This window comes from Paralichthys olivaceus, chromosome 18 (assembly GCF_024713975.1).
Source record: "Paralichthys olivaceus isolate ysfri-2021 chromosome 18, ASM2471397v2, whole genome shotgun sequence".
NCBI lineage: Eukaryota > Metazoa > Chordata > Actinopteri > Pleuronectiformes > Paralichthyidae > Paralichthys > Paralichthys olivaceus.
In genome coordinates, this window is record NC_091110.1 from 13577501 (window position 1) to 13594451 (window position 16951).

Consider the following 16951-nt stretch of genomic DNA (forward strand, 5'->3'; position numbering starts at 1 on the left):
TTATTGTATTAAACAATAATTGCTGAACATTTCACATTCTCAGTCATCACCCCCAGGAGGACTATATCTTTAATTTGTGTTATGAGTTGTATAACATAATAACTGTATAAATATTTAATGGAATTCAGATTAAGCTATTATTGTTGTTAGTTAATATATATTCCAATTTTTGGATGAACCTGTTTATTAAAAAAACATTATCCCCAGTTCTTAGGCCTTATTGATTGGAGAAATAAAAGTAAATCATTGATTACACCCTTCAATAATGTGAAATATCAATAAATTACAATTGTGGTCAGCATTCTGAGAGTTAATTAATACATCTGTTGTATTTATTTCCCAGAATATACATAAAATGCTTGTGTAGTAAACTTACCCTTTCATGTAATCTTATATAAGGGACGCTTGCTGCTTTCACTTCTATTGTTTAAAGGCCCAACACCCTTAACAACTATTTGTTGTAAAGGATCACACATTCAGTTGCGAACAGGTGTCAAGTTTCCCTTATGAGCCACATAGTTCTATTCTTCATAACCCACTGCTATGTGAATGTTTATGAATTGCCACATTGCATATTGTGCAACTCAGTATCTCACAGAAGATGTTTTTTCTAGCCACTTTTTTATGTCCGAGTTAAAGGCAGGTCTGTCCTCACGTCATGTGAGATTGTTTTGTTGTTGAGTGCAGGGACATGCAATGGTTTCATTCCTTGATAGTCAAATGAGAGCCTGTGCTCTGCTGTCAGCCTCAACTGAAATGATAATAAGCTGCTGTCCGTGTGTTTTTATGTGTTTCCTTGATTCTTACGTAAAGACTCAATCATTCAGAGCTGCTCTTTCATTTCTTTTCTTTCTCTTTCCCTCTGTACCTTGTGAATGACTATGTGGTTATTCAGCTTTTCTGTCGTTCTTTCTGTCCCATCCTTTCTCTGGGGTGTCTCTGCCTGGCTGAAATCATTGCTGTGAGGCGCGTCGAAAGGGACTGTGTTGCAAGCCTGAATGCTCTTTAGCTGTGTCTGGCTGTCTTCCTCTCCCTTGTGAGGTGCACGCAGCGCCCAGCTGGCAGCTCAGAACAGGCCATTCAGCTGGAGAGTGGTAGGGAGTAAAAAAAATAGTCAGGCGTAGGTTTCCAGTGTGCACGCACGGCTTTACACATGGATTGGTATAAGATATTCTGTGCGTCTGTTTTTGTCCCGACTGCTTTTATCACTTTGTGTGTCAACAGTTAAGTTTTTAAAACTCTTAACTCACCGCAGCTTGGATTGTTTATATCTATCTGTCTGTTTGTGGGCAGATTTTATCACCATCATAATTGTGCCAGATGCAGTCCTGGAACTTACAGTTATATAATTGATAAAAATAAATGCAGAGTGTGAGGAAGCGTGTGGTAAAATAGGATTGGAGAGGATAAGATAAAATATCATAAGATAATAATGTATTTATCCTACTGAGTACTCATCTATTAATGTACGCATGTAGTTAAGGTTTTGATGTTGGTCGGAAACAGCTACAAGAGGTGTGAGAGTCTGTGCATATCATCAAGCTACATCTGATTTTGGAAGAATAAGTAGACTGGCACTGGGGCTAAATCAATCTTGAAACTTTTGACATCCCAATAGGCTTAAGGACAATATTCAGATTGCATAAGCTGCAACTTTTTTGGTATGTGACATGTTACACACCATTATACCACTCTACACACTCTGCACCAACGACTGCCCCAGCCCCTCACCCATCACCACATACTCCAAATACTCTGATGACACTGCCATTCTGGGATTACTCAATGACAATAACTCTGTTACAGACTTATCCCAACTCCATTGCTCACTTCACACAGTGGTGAACAAACAACTTCTTACAGCTGAACATTGACAAGATAAAGGAAGTGGTTGACCATTTCAAATACCTCGGACTCGATATTGACAATGACTGATTAACACATCACTTCTATCCATAAACGATCACAGCAAAGACTCCATATCATTGAATCCCCCCCACCTCCTGTTGCTACTCTAGTAAAGCATCGTCCAGCCCATCCTGCTGTACTGTTCCACCAGTTTCTACAAGGTACTCTCTGTTACCAACAAAAACAAACTCACCGACATCACACACACACTGCCTCTAAAATCATCAGCCTTCCCACATCCAAAATCACAGATCTGAACGACAGAGACATCCCACGCCCAGCACTCACCATAGCAGACGACACCGACCACCCCCTTAGTCATTACTTCACATTACTGCCATCCAGACGGTGTTACAGAACACTTAAATGGAGAGGGGCCAGATTCAGTAGGAGCTTCGTACCCTCTGCACTTGCAGCACTAAACAAATGTTTGATGGGTTGCCTCTGCCGAAATGTGTCCTTTGTGTTGAGTGTACTGAAATGACTGAAAACAAATGTTTTCTTGTGTCTGCAATGCTGCAGAGAGGCCCACATAGCATCTATTAAATTGTTGAAATTGAATATACATTTTCTTCTCTCATTGCTCAGCCTTATGTTGCACTAAAAGTGTTGATAACCAACAGTGTATCTTGGCAGGAGCAGGCGGAGAGGTTAGTGAGGCAAAGGAGGGAAGCAGGGTGACAAGGCAGCCATTATGAGCCTGTTAGAGCTGCCAGCCAATCAGAGACAGAGTTGTGTGTGTGCGTGAGCGCATGCCTTTGCGTGTGCGTGTGTGCGCACGTGTGTGGCTGTGGGTAAGTGCTTACTTGTGTTAGGGGGATGGATTTGAGTCAGGTTGATGAAGGCTTGGGATTGGATGTGCACACTGCTTTCCCTCTCTGATACGAGATCCAGATAACAGGTAAACAGAGGGGTCGGTGCTATGGTGAGGACTTCCTGTCTGTCTGCTTAGGACCACTGATATGGTGGGATTCGTCCTGGTACTTCCGATGGCCAGAGACAGAGAAAATGACAACAGGGCAAAGCTCTCAAAGTTAGTTAATGTTGTAAAAGTTTTCAGGACTTAGTTGCTTCAAATTAGACTTCGTATTTTTAATATGTAAAAAAAATTGGGATGTCTGGGGATTCTACTTCAAAACTTTAAGAATGTAAAGGATTGAAGAAAGGCTCTAATATTAAAGCTTAAATTATTTTGTTGATTAGTTGGTTTAATGAAAGCACTATTTTGCTAATGCTTAGCCCACTGCTAATGCTTTCAGATGTGTTCTTGTAGTGTTTATTACACTCTGGGAGTCAGCCTTATCAGCAGCAGCCACTGTGGCAAAACAAACAAAAGACCAGAATATGTGACAACTCAAAATTCCACCAAGACAAAATCTGAGGGAAAAAAACGACCTTGTCCAATCACTCAGATTACAAGTTTTCTAAAAATAGAAAGCTGCAGCCATTGAGCCAAAAGTAGAGTAAACATCTACAAAGTGTCCTGAAGATTAAAAGTTTGGGAATCTGAGGAAGGACGTAGGAGTGTCAGAGGCTATTTTTCTCATTGACTGAGGTTTATAATGTTTATCTGCTGTTCCTTAAAATTGCTGATTTAAATGATTCCTATGATTCCTATACCACAGATCCATGCAGATAATGGTTTGTCCCATATTTCTGCAGTTTATAATCCCAATTCCTCTTAATCAGTAAGGAAGTGCTACCTGTCATACATGTGGCGGAGCTGCAGCCTTCACTTCAATAAAATAAACACAAAAGTGAGTAAGTTGTCCATATCTCACTTCCAGTCATGCTATCATGATACAGGATGACAGTCACCACAACAATGATTTAACTACCTGCCAGTCCATATGGCTTCATGATTACTCCCCCTGGGTTGTTGGTAAAAAGTCAGTGTTGTCATGAGAAGAAGCAACAACTGCACAGCAGCAATAGAAAGTCTTTAAGGAGGTGTTTTGGGACATGAACTCTAAAACTAAAATTGAGCACTGACAATCTCCAGAGTTTGCCTTTAAAACGAGATTGTTTTTTGTTAGACGTATTCACAACAAGTTTCAGAAACTGTCCTGAGCATCTGACTCTGCTCAAAGTGATCTTCTTCTTTCTAGTACCTATACTGAGTGAAATTAACTGAGTGGTGTGATGTTAAATTCGCAGTCTTCAGGTTGACAGTTTTCATTCTGAAGTTTTGTGGACCTGATAAATCCTTGTACCCTGCAACTATATCTTTAACTACACTTTTGCAGTACAAGTGAAATATAACACCCAGGACTTGTGGGTGAATAAAAGTCACACATTTCTTCAGTTTGCTTTGAAAATATAAAAAAAGCAACTCTAACCTGGCAGTTAATGGTAGCCTAATAGTAACTTAATAACTAAAAGCCTCTATTCACAAAGACATGGCTACTCATATTAAGGTTATCATAAGTAAGTCACATTATTAACCTTTCCGATGACTTTTCCTGTTACTTTCAATTGTGTGACTTGCTTTGAATAGAGAGGGTGGGGCTTTTCACTAGAGAATACAGCCCAAGAAACACCGACTGAAACCTTTAGAAAAACTGGAGGAGGTAAAGGGCAGAGGAGAACCGAGGAAAGCTCTGAGATACACCGAAGATTGGAAGGAGAAGAGATAAGGAGAGAAGAGTGAAAGGAAGAGGGATGGGAGAGAGTGAAAGGGAGGAGTTGAGATATAAATAGCTTGTTATAGTCTCTGTTTGAACGTCTGCCAGAACCGTCTGTTGTGTCTTTCTTCCTGTGTTACATACAGGGGCACCTCCCCCCTTTCAGTAGTTACCTCACCTAACTGTACACATGGAGATTTTTCTCTCATACTGACATATCTGAACTTACAAATAGAAACTAAATCATCATTTTTACATTTTATTTTATTTAACCATGCATCTGTATTTGTGTTTGTCAATTCTGCAATCGTCTCTTGGTTATTTAAAAATGGACCACATGACTGCTAACCCTAATCCAAGTGGAAAGGGTTTCAATCGTCACCTGACTGCATTATAGGTCATAAACCTACCTCCTCCATGTTATTTCATGGAACATGAACCAAACTAAAATATCAAAGTGCAAGAATTTTGACTCGTAAGAAGGTGTCCATCATTTTATATAGTTCTTATCACTCAAATCTTTTTTCAAGTGTACATTTTTTCCGGTAAGATTGTGCGAGGTGAAACTTGATCATGATTGGTCAGGTGCATGCAGAGGTGGACCGTCGCAAACCAAACTCAATCCCTCCAATGTGGATAATGGGAGGAGGCGTAGAGTTGTGGTATATATTTACAGTGCACACAATGCAATTAGCACATCCAACTCTGATTTTGTGTGTTAAGGTAATTTGTCTATGGTGTACCTGCAACAGGCATCACTGACATGTGACAGACAAGATGGTTGTACAAAACTGGCTTGTTCATTTAATTCCTCACTTTCACATGCATGTTTCTTCAAAGTGTCACTTATATCACCATGGCTTTCTTCTTCAGAAACCCACAACTCCTTGTTTCTTCATTGCAGCCTGCTCTCTTAATCACTTTTACTTGACATCTTAATTGTTCCTCGCTGGGTTTTGTAAAGTTGCCACAGTTTCTTTCAGGTGTTAGAAATACCTCTAAAGGTGAAGAATGAATGGTTTCACTGTTTTTAGAGGGTTAATGTCCAACAGCTAAGTTTCCACTTGCCTTTAAAGATGCATTTCATGGATTTCATCACATCATGACTGTTTTCTGCTTTTTTTCCTTTTCCTTATTTTTTTTGTTTTTCTAGGTGATTTTGCTCATCATCTCCCACCACTTCCTCCTCCCGTCTTCCATTCATGAGCAGCGTGGCTGAATTTAACAGCGGCAGCCATGGATGACAAAGTCTCGGTGGGGAAGATTAGCGTCTCCTCGGACTCAGTGTCCACTCTCAACAGTGAGGACTTTGTCCTTGTGTCCCGCCTGGGGGACGAGACACCCTCCTCCACTAATAATGGTAGTGATGACGAAAAGACAGGACTGAAGGTAAGGATGGTTGGGTGTAGGTATGGACAGACGTACAAGGGAGAGAAGGGTGACTTCAGAGCTGTACTTGTCTAGTTAGAGTAAGTGATAAGTACATTCTTTTGACATTTGCTTCGTTCAATATCAGGAGGATGCTAAATACTCAATCAAAATCTGTTCTTGATATTAAAGAAATGACAGAAATTGTAAATTTATGAAAAAAAAAAAATCCAGTCGAAAAAAAAGTCAGGCCATGATTTGGCAGAACTTCCTTGATGCTAATTTTATCTTAACTTGAGCCAGACAGATATATTGCTTTGCTGATAAGCTGATATAAGCCTTAATTAAATGTAGTAGTATCAGTGTTTATATTTGCTAAGGGTGTTCCGATCAGGATTTTTGGGCTGATTGCCGATTGCAATAGTTAGAAGTAGTATCGGCGGATACCGATCACGTGGTCTATGACCCTGTTTACATTCATCTTGGGTGATCCAAGTGACCACTTATAATCGGATTTCTCTTCCCTGCTCTATATGCAATTAAACACTACAGGGCTCAGTCCAACTTAGAATCTTGTGAGTAAATGTCTGCTTATACTTTCAAGTTGTTCCTTAGTTCCCATTCAGTGCCATGATAAACCCCTGTATCAGCCTGTGCTCATCTGTGCTGTCAGCAGCTGCAGGATTGATGCTGTGCACAATTTTGAACTATATGAACATGACTTTAACTTTCTCTGCATGTGTGGAAATCACAGATAGATGACGCAGAAAGGCATTAATAGAGAAACAAGAGAAAGATTGCAGATCAAAATAATTAGAGGGTATATCGGCCGATACTGATCAGTAGCCGATCAATCGGAACACCCTTAATATTTGCTGATATAGGCCCACTTGTTTACGATTATGTAAAAAATATTTATATGTATTTAGTTCAATATATTTGGTTTTATTTGTGTTGTTTTAATGTTTAAACTTAAAAATATCATAATAGGCCTCAATTTTCACATATCTGTCATAAGATAACATCTTAAAAATCATTGCCAAATTTTTATATTGGCCGATAAATTGGAAAACATTTGTTACATATCATTTTCAACATCAACACTCAGAGTCCATTTTGCCCAGGTCTAATTTTGACCTCTGTCAGTGTAACATGTTTAAAAGGCATGTTAGGGGTCAGAGGTCATACAGATTACTTTGTCAACAGTTGTTCATCTCTCACCTGTCTAAAACTCTCTTCCATCTTTTTTAACCATGCAGTCTCACACTCTAACAATAAGGCTAACCATTTCTTCTTTTGCCTTTTCAACATCCTCACTTCTCCTTTGTGTCATAGTTGATTTGTGTGTTTTATCTGTGTGTACTTTTACATTTGCTACTTACAGCAGGGAAGTTGTCAAATATGTGCACCTCCTTAAAACACGAGCATCTTTATTGGCTTTGTTTGTTGTGCAGGACTTGTTCTTGTCGCTTAAACCTGTTTGAGGTTTTTCACTCATTGGCATTATTATTTGTTTAGTCATGGTTTTTCCTGGCCACAAATTAGGTGGGAGTGGTACTGAGCAGGCAGACGGGGTTGGGGGCGGGGTGTATGAGGCTCGGGGCAGTCACCCAGGGAGCCATGCACACCTCGGCCAAGCCACTTTTCATACATGCTTGGACGTAAAGATGCAATTTTTTACAGTTTTTACCGGCATTTATTGCTCCTCTCTGTGTCTCGGCCGCCTCGCAATTCTCTCTATTTTGTGTGGTATTGGAAAATGAAAGGGATTATCATCACATTGTCACTCAAGTAAAACAACAGAAGAATCACGTGTGAATTTATTTTGTGTCAGCTGATATTTTAAGAATTTGTCTTTCAGTTGTTTTATGCAACTGATCTTTAGGAAAACATCCCCCATCTGCAGTCAATCAGCTGCACTTGTTAGTATACAGCCTATGCTATCCCGCCGCAGCATGTCTGATATACTGTATGCCCTCTGTGAGTCAGTTCAGTGCTGCACTCAGCAGATATTAGTTTACCAACACTGGCGATGCAGCTGCAAGTGCTTTGAACTCACTGTCAGGAAAAATAATGGTGTTTTGTGACCAGGGTGTGTCTGTCTGCAAAGAGAAACACGACTTTGAAGGAAATGTAGCTACGAGGCACCATCCTGTGAGCGTCCCTCATGGATTCAGGTTACCTCTCCTCCTCCTCTCCTCTGCAAACACATTTTGTCCATGACACCTACAGTTTACTAGTTATCACCTTTCCTTTTATTGAGAATCACTGGCTCATATGTTCACACTCTGTCCATAAGTTTATATTATTACTTCACCTCACTTTCTTTGAATTTGAAAGGAAGTGTTGGCTTGGTGTTGGAAAGGGACCAAAAGATGGTGCCTGCAGAGCAAGGATGTTGCATATTCAGAAAGAAGTCACACTTAAGAGAGAGTGATTTGAGAGTTTGAGTTTGCATATTGCATGAGTGTGGCCTCTTAATGAACTGCAGTTATTTTGATTGAAAACACAGTTGAGGTCAGTGGTGTGCTGCCTAGTTGCCACGCTCTGCCTGTTGTCTCAATGAAGAAACGCTGTCCTCGAAATACATCCACTGTCCTCTGGTGAAATCACTACATTCACTGACTCTCAAGTCATCCAGATATCATGTTTTGGTTTTTGCAAACACACTCTTGTGCACATCCCCCCTCCCATCCAGTCAGAGAAGAGTCAGTGTGTCTAAACTTGTTGTTTGTTATGCAGGTGATTTCTGAGGAAGGGGTCAGCTTTAAGGTCAGTCTCTTCTCTCTCTATCTTTCCTCTCCACCTCTTCTCTCTGTATCTCTTGCTTGTTTTGTATCTTTATTCCTCTCTTTATTGATGTCATTCCGTGGTGATTTCTGTCTGTGATTATTTGTGCTTTTCATATATTGGCCAGCTGTTGAGTGATGGCACTAGCCAGCTGCATCAACACATTAGTGGATGGTAGTGGTAGATGCTCCTACACCCACCAAGGCTTTTAGCAGTACCTTTAAATCCCAAGTCTTAGCATAGTTGCATAGTGACGCAGTTAGATGTGTGTATTTTGGATGTGTGAACCTAAATATAGAATGATAGTTCCTTAAAATAATTTTCTTCAACATGTAATATGTTTTCTTCCTATGCACAAGGAATATCCACATATACACAGTAGTTGTTCTAACAGCAGAAACTACCACATATGTCGAAGTCACATTTATTTATCGTGGTGTGTACATGGAGAGCCAGAATATTCAACCATTAGTTATACCATAGGAAGTAAAAAAAATCACATTCCCTATTCTTAGTTGCCTCCTCCTCCCTTTTTTGCTCTGTACAGTGGCGCCCTCTGCAGTTTAAGTCTGCTCCTCACTAGTAATGTGCATCCACAGCCGGCAGGAAAACTGAGCATTCCCTCTTTTTGTGGTGCTTCGTAGTTTGTCCAGCTTTTGTCTTGCTTTTTTGTTCACTATTTGGTAGCAGAGGCGGATTTACACATTTACCCACTAATCACTAATATGATTAAACAAAATGTAATCAAGATATATCTCTGACTGCCAACATAAAACAAGGCATCTTTCCTCTTTACACCTTCACCACACTCACTTGAAATGAATCACAAGATCACTGCTGAAAGCAAAAGCACTGCACAGTCCTAAAAACCACAGAGTGGGCCTCTGGTTTATCTGGAATTTGATTTGTTATGATGATTTCAATGATGATTTTGTGCATCAGCATCTTTTCTTGTGTTTTATATGTGTTTGGGTTTAAATGTGTTGTTCTCTGTGCCCTCTTCTGTCCCTGCTCCTTGGTGTGGTTGCGTGCATGTGTCTTTGTATGCGTGTTTCTGCTACTCTGTGTGTGTCAATCAGATTGTGGGGAATGGAAGTGAACAGCAGCTCCAGAGAGAGTTAGAGGATGTCCTAATGGACCCATCGGTAGCTGACGCTGGGCACGGACCGGGAACAGGAATGGAGAGCTTTGGTGCAGGGGGCCGTGGCCCTCTCCCCACGACAGCGTCACCTGTAGCGCCAGGCTCTGACCCCCTGAGTTCATCCCCGCCCAAGTTGGAGATAGTGCTGCCTGTTCAAACGGCACAGGAGAGTGAGCTGAATGAGAGGTCGTATCGCGGTGAGCAATCCTGCTTTTATAGATTCTATTTTCACTTTTCATGTCTTTTGAAGTTCACACAATGGCTCTTATAAATTTTAGGACATTAAGTGTAGTATCATAAAAGCACTCAGGTTTTCAAATTATATTATTATTCACATTGATCACCCTCACTGCTTTTTTTTATCTATATCTCAGAGGACTGTTGGTGTTTCTTCTCATCATCTTCTCCATTGTATTCATTTGTTGCATAAATATCTCTAATTGATATCACTGTTGTCCTCCTCACCTATCCTCTTAAATTCCATATTTCTTTCTTGCCTCCCAGTAATGAGGACAATATTGTTTTTTCATTAATTCCCTTTCTTTTCTTTACATCTTTCCATTGCCACTTTGCAGGGGACGAATCATCATCCGATGGCAGCCCCAGCAGTCCCATTCCAGATGAGGACAGCGTTGTGTTCAGCCAGCTGACATATCTGGGTTGCGCATCTGTTAACGCCCCTCGCAGTGAGGTGGAGGCCCTTCGTATGATGAGTATTCTCAGAGGGCAGTGCCAGGTCCCACTGGACGTCACACTATCTGTGCCAGGCGTGTCTGAAGGCACTGTCAGGTAAGAACATGTGCAGAACTAGTTAAAAAAGAACAGTTCCAGCTGATGGACTGAAATCCTCACATCAGTACATGTAACAAGAATAGCTTCAGTTGTGTTGGTGACTTTTATGAACGTATTTATTGATATTTAACAGGTTGCTAGACCCAAACAACAGTACAGAGATTGCCAACTACCCTATCTACAAGATTCTGTTCTGTGTGCGTGGTCATGATGGTACTCCAGAGAGTGACTGCTTCGCCTTCACCGAGAGCCACTACAATGCTGAGATCTTCAGGATCCATGTGTTCCGCTGTCAAATCCAAGAGGCGGTGAGGATTTATCGATTTATTAATGTGTTACTGTGTTTACTGGAGTCACGTTTAACACACACATACAAAAAAACAGGTAGAAGTAATGTTGCTGCTGTTCTGATAGCGAACCAGAGGGGGAGCAAACCTCCTCTGCTGCACTCTTATCCACTCACGTACATACACATGTGTTCACACTCATATGACCGACGACCAGTATTCTGCTTGACCTTGCCTTCTGTAGCTGATCTCCCCTGTAGTGTGTCCCTTAGGCTTCAGTGTCAGTGCGGGAGGTTTCTCAGTGGTCCCCAAGTGATTATGTCATGCACTGCAGGTTATGCTGAAATGCACATGTGCACCACACACAATCCCCCCAAGCCAATCTATAGGAGAGTCATCGCTTATTTTACACGTCTGTTCACCAGACGTGTAAAAGAAGAGAAAAGTGAATCCACTCATGAATCTGGGCTAAAGCTTCAATGTTCAGTGACCTGATTTCTCCTTCATGGAACCTTCAGACAGACACTACTTTATCAGTCCCTTGTCGTGCAACTATCCACTTTCCCAGACCTTCACCAGTGACAATCGTGCTCACACTTATGCATATTCACACACACACATCCCCAGCTCTTTATCAACAAATCAGACATCTCTGTCTGCAGCTCTTGCTTCCTTCTCATCTTCCTATTTCCTTGTTCCTTCCTTCAGTCCTCCAGCAACAAACCAGTTTACACTATCGCTACTTTTTTATCTCTCATTTGCACTGTTAAAAAGGAGTGAGTCAGCCCATCGGTTGTCTTTTCCTTCACAACACCCCATTATTCTAAAATTTCTCGAAATTCGGTAAGCAAAATTATTAGAGGGAAATGTATTTCCTTTTGTTATTCAAATTATAATTTTAAGTCCTGTACATATTTTCAGAACTTATGTTATGAATGTTATTTTTTAAATTTGGTGTTATTTCTTTTTTTAAAATAGACTTTGAATAGAAATGTCCACAAGCAAACCACCTCCCCAGTCCTGCTCTCCCTCTGTAGTGCCAGACCTCCTAGTCTGGCCTCAAGGCCAGTTTGTAACAGTTCCAAGTCTCCTGGTGTTGATAGTAACATTGAGCCCTGCTGAGTCTCATACCCAACACCTCCTTTTATTCCTCCTGTCCAGAGATCCAAATTTAGTGCTGTGTGATTTTAATTATTACAGCTTTAATAGATTTGTTTCACCAAAGCAATTTAGCTCCTAAAACAAATTAAATCACATGTTTGGAAAGATAAACAAAAAATGTCGGCACTGACAAATTGGTGCAGATCGCTGCTCGGGACATCAGTTAAAAAATGTCTCATAGATGAAGATTTGGCTGCTGTGGAAAATATAATAACTGTAAATTAATTGCGATCGAGGTAAAGGTTCGAAATAATTGCGATATTGTTTTGATGTCATATCACCCTAGCCAATGCCATGTCAATGTGGCTTGAGTGGTGTTAAAGGCATCGGAAGAGGCATGGCTTTTACAACACATACATTAATGTTTACTCAGCCCCCTCTCTCTCTCTCTTTCCAGTTTACAAATACATTGACAGCAAATCTGTCTTTCATAGTTGGAGTGGCCATTGTGAGCATTTTAAGAAATCTGTATTGACGGCCAAAGCATCTATGACTTTTTTTACTCTCCTCGGTACACAGGCTGAAATCAGTACTGTACAGATACACCACTGCCTCGCACACAATGAGTAAAAAGAGCCATTTGTAGACATTCTAAAGTTCTCATCTTTGGCTGCAGCATTAATTGTAATAGACAGAACAATAATACCTTTGTTTAAGATGTCACAATTTCTTCAATACAGGGGGTGACCCCCATCTAACTCTGCTCATCCCCCAACTCTTGCATCCAATCCCAGTTGTTTCTGAATAAATAAACCCCCTGCAATCCCCTGACAACCTTCTGCTACAAGAACATAACAAAGGCTTTGTGCAGGAAAGGTTGGAGGCTGCTTTATAAAAGAGCGTTGTTATTTATTGATAACAGCAGTTTCCCCACACCATCTCGTAGTCACTAACCCCAGGGCTCAACTGTTAACCAGAATTAGAGCTGATCCAAAACCACTGTGCTATGAGCCTCTATATGCGGGAGAGCTCTGTTTATTAACTCACACATGTTGCTTTTGTAATTATCAAACATAAAATATGACATTTTCTTGGCAAAGCTTAAGTATTGTGTGTGTGGAAAATTGTGTTTAGTGAATGTAAATAAAGTTTTCCACACTTGGCCATCTGTAGCTGCCCCCCCACCAACACTGCTCCTCTTTGAGGTGGGAGATTTAGCAGAACCCTGCAGTCTCTGGTAATGGTTAGTTGATAATATATTGATAGTAACTGTACCTTCATGCTCAGCTTAACAGACAAATATCAATCCTTATCGTAATCAAAACTCAAGATCGTTAATAGTTTGAGATACCACAGTCAGTAGAGTAGTGGGTCATTAGGTAACATTTCTTGCTGCGGTGTGATTGAGTTTTTAATCAATGCTAATGACTCACTAATTGCTTTGCCAGTTGCCGATATTTTTGGCTTACAAAACTCAACTTTAGGTTCCACAAGACATTTCAGCTGCGTGTGCTGCTAAACCCTGTGCCAAAGCACAAAACCATCACGATGATTAAATGTCCTTATCCGAGAATAACGAATAATAATTAACCCTGATGCATAATAAATAATGTTGTCATTTCATGGGCTATTTGGAGTATTTTATGGTGCAAATGCAATAACAACAATAATAGATCAGCCTTAGTAAATAGTATATTTGTGTTATTAGTCTTCCCTTTGACACAGTGGACCACAACATTACTAAACCAACTGAAAAATCGGACTGTTTGACATACCACTAAATCTATTTTCAAACTGCTTAAAGGACTGGAAAGACTTTGTTTAGGTTATTACACATCTCAGCAGACAAACATGGCTCTAACTTGGAAGATATTTTGTTCAACCTCTACATGCTCCCACTAGCTCAGAGTATGGAAAACAAAACAAAATATGCCACCACAATTTTACAGATGAAACATGTTTACATGACTCAGTCACAAAGGGGACTGTAATCACATTCAAGCTCTGTACAAGTGCATTGAACAAGTTCACATTTGCTTTTACTTAAGTTATTGGCTTTGGAGACAAGAAGGAATGGCTAAAAGTCAGTATTAGGCTATAATCGCTGAAGTTAATAACCACTCCCAATCATAGTGCTTGTGGAATTTTAACAGTCACATTAAGACAATTACAAAAAACAACATATCTGGGATTAAAGAATTTAAATGTCAGCAGGATTTGAAAAGTCTTGACCATGCGTTTTATCTTTAGTTGACCTGACTGCTGTAATTGTGTGTTTACAGGTCTTTGTTAAAATAAAAAAATCAGTTCAACAAAAACAGCTGATTCAGAACTGCAGCTGCTCGAGTCCTCACTAAGAAAGTGGATCATATCCTTCCAGTTCTAGATGTTTACACTGGCTTCCTGTCTGTCAAAGCACTGACTTCAAAGTACAGCTATTGGTTTATAAAGCACCGAATGGTTTCAGGCCAAAATACATTTCGGATCTGCTGCTACCTTATGAAACATCCAGACCCCTCAGGTTGTCTGGTACAGGTCTGCTTTCTGTCTCCAGACTCTAAACATGGAGAGGCAGCGTTGAGTTTTTATGCTCCGTATATCTGGAACAAACTGCCACAGAACTGCAGGTCTGCTGCAACTCTTAGTTCTTTCAAATCAAGGCTGACTTGTGTTTGCCACGGCCTTTTATTGAATCAAAGGATTGTTAATCCTTTTAATGCACTGTAAATTTTACTCTTGTATGTCGTTAGTATTTTTTATTCAACTCGTATTCTGCATTAATATTTTGTTTCTATCTCTTAAACACTCTTTGTATTGCCTTGTTGTGAAAATGTTCAACATAAATAAACTGGCCTTGTCTCGCCTCCACATCACAGTGGCTTAACTTTGTGTTCATTATAAAATACCATTGTTTGTGTTCACTTCTCTCTCTCTCTGCAGGTCAGTAGGATATTGTACAGCTTTGCCACAGCGTTTCGGCGGTCAGCGAAGAAGGCTACTCTGTCATCTCAGCTGGCCGCTCCACTCACCCCTGACAGTGACTTGTTTACCTTCACCGTCAGCCTGGAGATCAGGGAGGACGATGGGAAGGGTACCTTCAGGTGGGAAAAATATTTATACATAAAATATTTTTTGTAGAGCATGGCAACATCTCTTATGATGCCTCAACAGCTGCTTCTGAGTAACACCTGCATCTCAAATTAAATAGAAAATAGATTTCTGAGGACTATATATTATATTTGGTGAATGCGAAATGACCAAAACATGATACTTTCATACACATGCACTCGACTTCCACTGCTTCATATCTTGTAGCCAGAGATAATATCTTTTTCAGCTAACAACCAACAGCTCAAAACATTACGCAGTCTTTTTTTCAGTCAATTTCAAGCTTGGTGGACACCTTAAGATTTTCAAATTTACTTTTTTATAACCAATATATCAAATAAAGTGGACCTCAGAAATAACTACAAATGTAAACCATTTTAATCGTAAGAATGACCAAAAGAATTGACTTAAGAGTTCTAGCATGTCCAGGGATCTCACAGAATCTTGTGTGATGTAATTTTATTAAAACAAACATGGATCTGGACTGTCATCATCAGTTAGTTGTTCTCTGTGTGTGTTTTATTGTAAAATGAACAAAAACAGAATCACCAAGACAGGATCAGCAGGGCTCATACATTTTGTAGAGCGAGCTGCAGTTTTGGTCGAAAGTTTATTGGTAGTTTGCAACATCCAGTTGTTGCGGTGTTGCTTCCCTGGCATAATATTTAAAGAGCTTTAAAGCAAATGTCTCCCTAGTGACCAGTGTTTCCCACCAAATCAACACAGGACAAAGCTGCTCCACTTTTACTGTTGTGCAAAGTAAACAGATTTTTGGGTGACCCAGTTACTAAAGTCACAAGCCTTTCTGAGGTTGATAGCATGTGGAATAAATGTTGCCCATGAGGTACAAATCATTTAAGCATCATCAAAAGAACATGCCAGGAAAACGAAATGTGAACATTATTAAAATTAACTTATTTAATAAATTAAAATATAACCAAAGAGAATCACACTAGATTATATTTTGACCACTTATATAAATTAACATCTTACAAACCCACACATGCAAAGGTTTTCACACATGATAAGAGATCACGAGAAAGTTCCTGTGTTTACTCCATTTCAATCCTTCCTGATCTGTTGTATTTTGTTTTTCACATTCATTTCTGCACGTTCACAAACAGCCTTAGATACTTGGCTTATTTGAAAAACAAAACAAAATTTGAAAAAATGCTTGTGTGTATTTTTAGCCACAAACATTTCCTCCTCATTAGCTCCTGGTAGATTATTTTTAGTTTGCTAATTTACAAGCAAACAACTTTAACATGCAGATACATATATGCTGTATTTATGTCCAGGTAATCTTTCATGTCCAAATAATAAATGAATTATCGATACAAATACAAAAATACAGAATAATAACATTTTTAAATAAAATAAAAATGTTTTTTTGATAGGCTTTGAACAAGTCTGTTCATCTGTAGTCAACTCACATGTGAGCAGCACGGCAGGTTTAAAATCTTCAATCAATGGATTTTCTGTATTTAGGGTTTCTTCAATATTTCATCAGAACAACTTGAGTCAGCGAGAGTTTGGAGACTGTTGATTACTGTTTCTGTCTCAAATGTCTCTGCTTTCATAGCAGGTAAAGAACGAGGAACAGAGCGTGTTTGACTATGACTCTTAAGGACACTTCTATTATTTATTCTATGATCTGTGCTAAACATGAGCTATGGTCCTAATTATTGGCCAACTGACTTGTGATGAATTCCACTGATGCAGTTTCCAACAGAAGAAAAATGATTTGCTTCAGTTCTTTGTATAAGATAGAATCTCCTTATATTTTTTCCCTTTCCAAATATCAATGTAGAACAAATCACCTGTTTCGTCAG

The 16951-nt window shown here is 39.7% G+C and overlaps 1 protein-coding gene across 4 annotated transcripts in view; it reads left to right on the forward strand.

Annotated features, from left to right (window-relative positions):
- Positions 1 to 16951, forward strand: part of LOC109626217 (rab GTPase-activating protein 1) — a 62441-nt gene that overhangs the window by 2986 nt on the left and 42504 nt on the right. The window contains exons 2-7 of one of the 4 annotated variants that reach the window (XM_069514055.1): positions 5686 to 5921; positions 8643 to 8672; positions 9770 to 10028; positions 10407 to 10620; positions 10757 to 10931; positions 14952 to 15112. In XM_069514055.1, the coding sequence (XP_069370156.1) occupies positions 5769 to 5921; positions 8643 to 8672; positions 9770 to 10028; positions 10407 to 10620; positions 10757 to 10931; positions 14952 to 15112 (992 nt within the window). In that variant the 5' untranslated portion in view covers positions 5686 to 5768. The remainder of the gene's footprint in view (positions 1 to 5685; positions 5922 to 8642; positions 8673 to 9769; positions 10029 to 10406; positions 10621 to 10756; positions 10932 to 14951; positions 15113 to 16951) is intronic. The other 3 variants (XM_069514056.1, XM_069514057.1, XM_069514058.1) reach the window with 3 other exon arrangements.